This window comes from Triturus cristatus, chromosome 8 (assembly GCF_964204655.1).
Source record: "Triturus cristatus chromosome 8, aTriCri1.1, whole genome shotgun sequence".
Taxonomy (NCBI): Eukaryota; Metazoa; Chordata; class Amphibia; order Caudata; family Salamandridae; genus Triturus; species Triturus cristatus.
The window spans coordinates 1,567,551,924-1,567,554,541 of record NC_140591.1 but is presented as its reverse complement, the minus strand read 5'-3'; the positions used below and the strand labels follow the sequence as shown (position 1 = coordinate 1,567,554,541).

The 2,618-nt window shown below is 42.0% G+C and overlaps 1 protein-coding gene across 1 annotated transcript; it reads right to left on the bottom strand.

Annotated features, from left to right (window-relative positions):
• Positions 1-335: 335 nt before the first annotated feature.
• On the bottom strand, positions 336-1,301 carry LOC146806181 (olfactory receptor 51G2-like). The gene has a single exon (XM_085623886.1). The coding sequence runs from the start codon at positions 1,299-1,301 to the stop codon at positions 336-338; it is 966 nt and encodes a 321-aa protein (XP_085480012.1).
• Between the last annotated feature and the right edge of the window lie 1,317 nt (positions 1,302-2,618).

Sequence of the window (2,618 nt, the reverse complement as noted above, 5' to 3'; positions counted from 1 at the left end):
TAAGAACCACGCCATGGAGGTTTCTGCTTAATATGGTAAACAGACAATCTGTAGGCTTTGCTGAATGTGCCCGGGTGTCGGAAAAATACACCTGGACAAAGTCAGCATATTTCATTGAGACCATCTTGGATCAGGCTCAATAATAGCTGCCGGATCTAGGATCCTATTGATCTCTATCATTTCCTGCACTGAGGGTAGTAAATTATCCTGCCCTCTCATACTGCAAGTTGATGGGAAGGGGGATGACATGCAGCAAAACAGAGCTTCTGTCTCCTAGGTTTTCCATTAAAGCTTTGTTTTCTCGTCTTGTCTTTGGTAATCCATATTCCAATGATTTAGTCATGATTACTGTTGAGGTTCTCAGTATATTTTGCACAGATTTGTTTTCGTATAGCATTACGGATCTGTTTGGTTTTCATGCTGTAAACTACTGGATTAAGTGCTGGAGGTATCACAAGGAAGACTCCACCCATCATGACAAGCAGAAGAATTGAGTCCCTCTGCCCATACCTATGGGCCAATGTCAAACCTATAAGCGGGATGTAAAACAGCAAGACAACGCAGAGATGGCTGACGCAAGTATTCAGTGCCTTCCAGCGTTCTGCTTGCCGAGCTTTGCTTTGAACAGTTTTCAGAATTATCACATATGACAACAAAATAAAGATTGAGTCAAGAGGATAGCTGGAGAGTACTACAACCATGCCATGTTTATTGTTGATGGTGATATCTGCACAAGCGAGCTTCATTACATCGGGGTGGTAGCAAAAGGCATGAGAGAGAGCATCATTGCCACAGTATGGAAGCCTTCTCAGCAAAAAAGGTTGTGGGATCATGAGGATCACCCCTCTGATTATAGCAACCGCTCCAAGTTTGGCCATTATTGGTTGTAATATTGAGTTATATCTTAGAGGGTTACATATTGCAACATAGCGATCAAATGCCATGCCCACTAAAATGGCAGACTCTACTGAGCACAACGTCTGTATAAAGAACAACTGAATCACACAGGGATAGAAATGTATTTTTCTGTAATTAAACCAAAACACGCTAAGAACTGTGGGTGAGGTAGAGAGAGCCAAGCCCAAATCAGTGGCTGCAAGCATAGACAATAGCTGGTACATAGGCTCTCTGAGTTGGGTGTCTGTCTTAATGATGAACACAATGAGGCCATTTCCTAGAATGGATAGAAGATAAACTAAGCATAGGGAAATTGAAATGCAGAAGTTTGTAGCACCATCCCCAGGAAAGCTCATCAGGAGGAAGGTGGGAGAGTCAAAGCTGCTGTTGTTGAAATTGGTCATGATGTCTCCGAATGATCTATAATTTGAAAAACATAAAGGTACAGTTAATCAAAGCTTCTTTATTTTCTATCAGAACACAAATGCAGTAGATAATAATCAGTTTGTTTATTTTGATTGTCCAGTGACTGGTTCAAGTTGGTGAGGAATAGGAAAGGAAGCAACACATATTAGGCAATAACATACTTTACAACTAGTTTGTGAGACACAGCAAGTGCATATATGTTGTCCTCCCACACCTGTCTAAACTCCACTGGGTGGTTGTACTGCTATACCCCGCTTCTAGATTTCCATCCCATCGAAGTGCTGCATGCCTCCATCCCCAGCAGGTCTCCTTTAGCCTCTTTTGTTCCTGCCTCTTCAATTTACTTGACTTGTGCTAGTTTCCCCTTCTAACTTTCAGTGATATCCCTTACCCAGTAAGCAGGTTACGTTTTTCAGCACCTGCTGGAGACTCGGGCAAAATGGCAAAGAAATGTCTTACACCCTCAAAAAGCCTATGTACACTACTCTTTGTCACCACATAAGTATAAAAAGGTCTGCCCCTGACAGCTCAGTTTCCAATTTGTCTATTACCCCATTTACCCTTCATGTACAGGGGTAACTGCCCTTCCCCTTCAGGCCTTGTATCCTATACTTTCATGCTAGTTAGGAGCATACTAATGTTGCCATCCTATTTCCACAGCTGTGCATTGGCTTCAGTGCTTCAGCCTACCATGCAATGTGGCTTCCCATTAAAGAGCATAATAATATAAAAGGATTGTTTTCCATTCAGTGTACCATTAAAGAGCTTTTCTCCATGCCACTATGCTTCTCCTCAAGGCTTCAATCAGATTTAGTCTCCTGATTGAATGTTATTATTTAGAGCCTTTCATCTCCCTTCCCTCTTTGGCAGCCGAGCCACTCCTCACTGAATTACTAGAGTGCCCACCAGACATCTTCTTCACTCTGGCCCCAATCTTGCATGGCCTCCTTCCACTCACCACATTAGCCTCCAGTTGACCCTTCCAATATTCTTTTAATGAGGAGATAATTTACATATTTTATGGAGTTACAGTAAAAATGATGAACATAGTGAGGTAGAAATATTGATAGTAGCAGAAGAAAGATCCATAAGACAGAGAAAACCAGACAAGATGGAAAATCGTTGTACTAAACTATACAACTACACTTGAAACCAGGAGACAGAGTGGATTATTTTTTGCTTGGTATATAGCCTAATGGCCCACTTAGTCAGTCATGAATATGACCTCCACTTCACTCATGGAGGACCATCCTCTATTTAGAGATGTCTGCCTTGCAAGCAGGGACGTCAGTGCA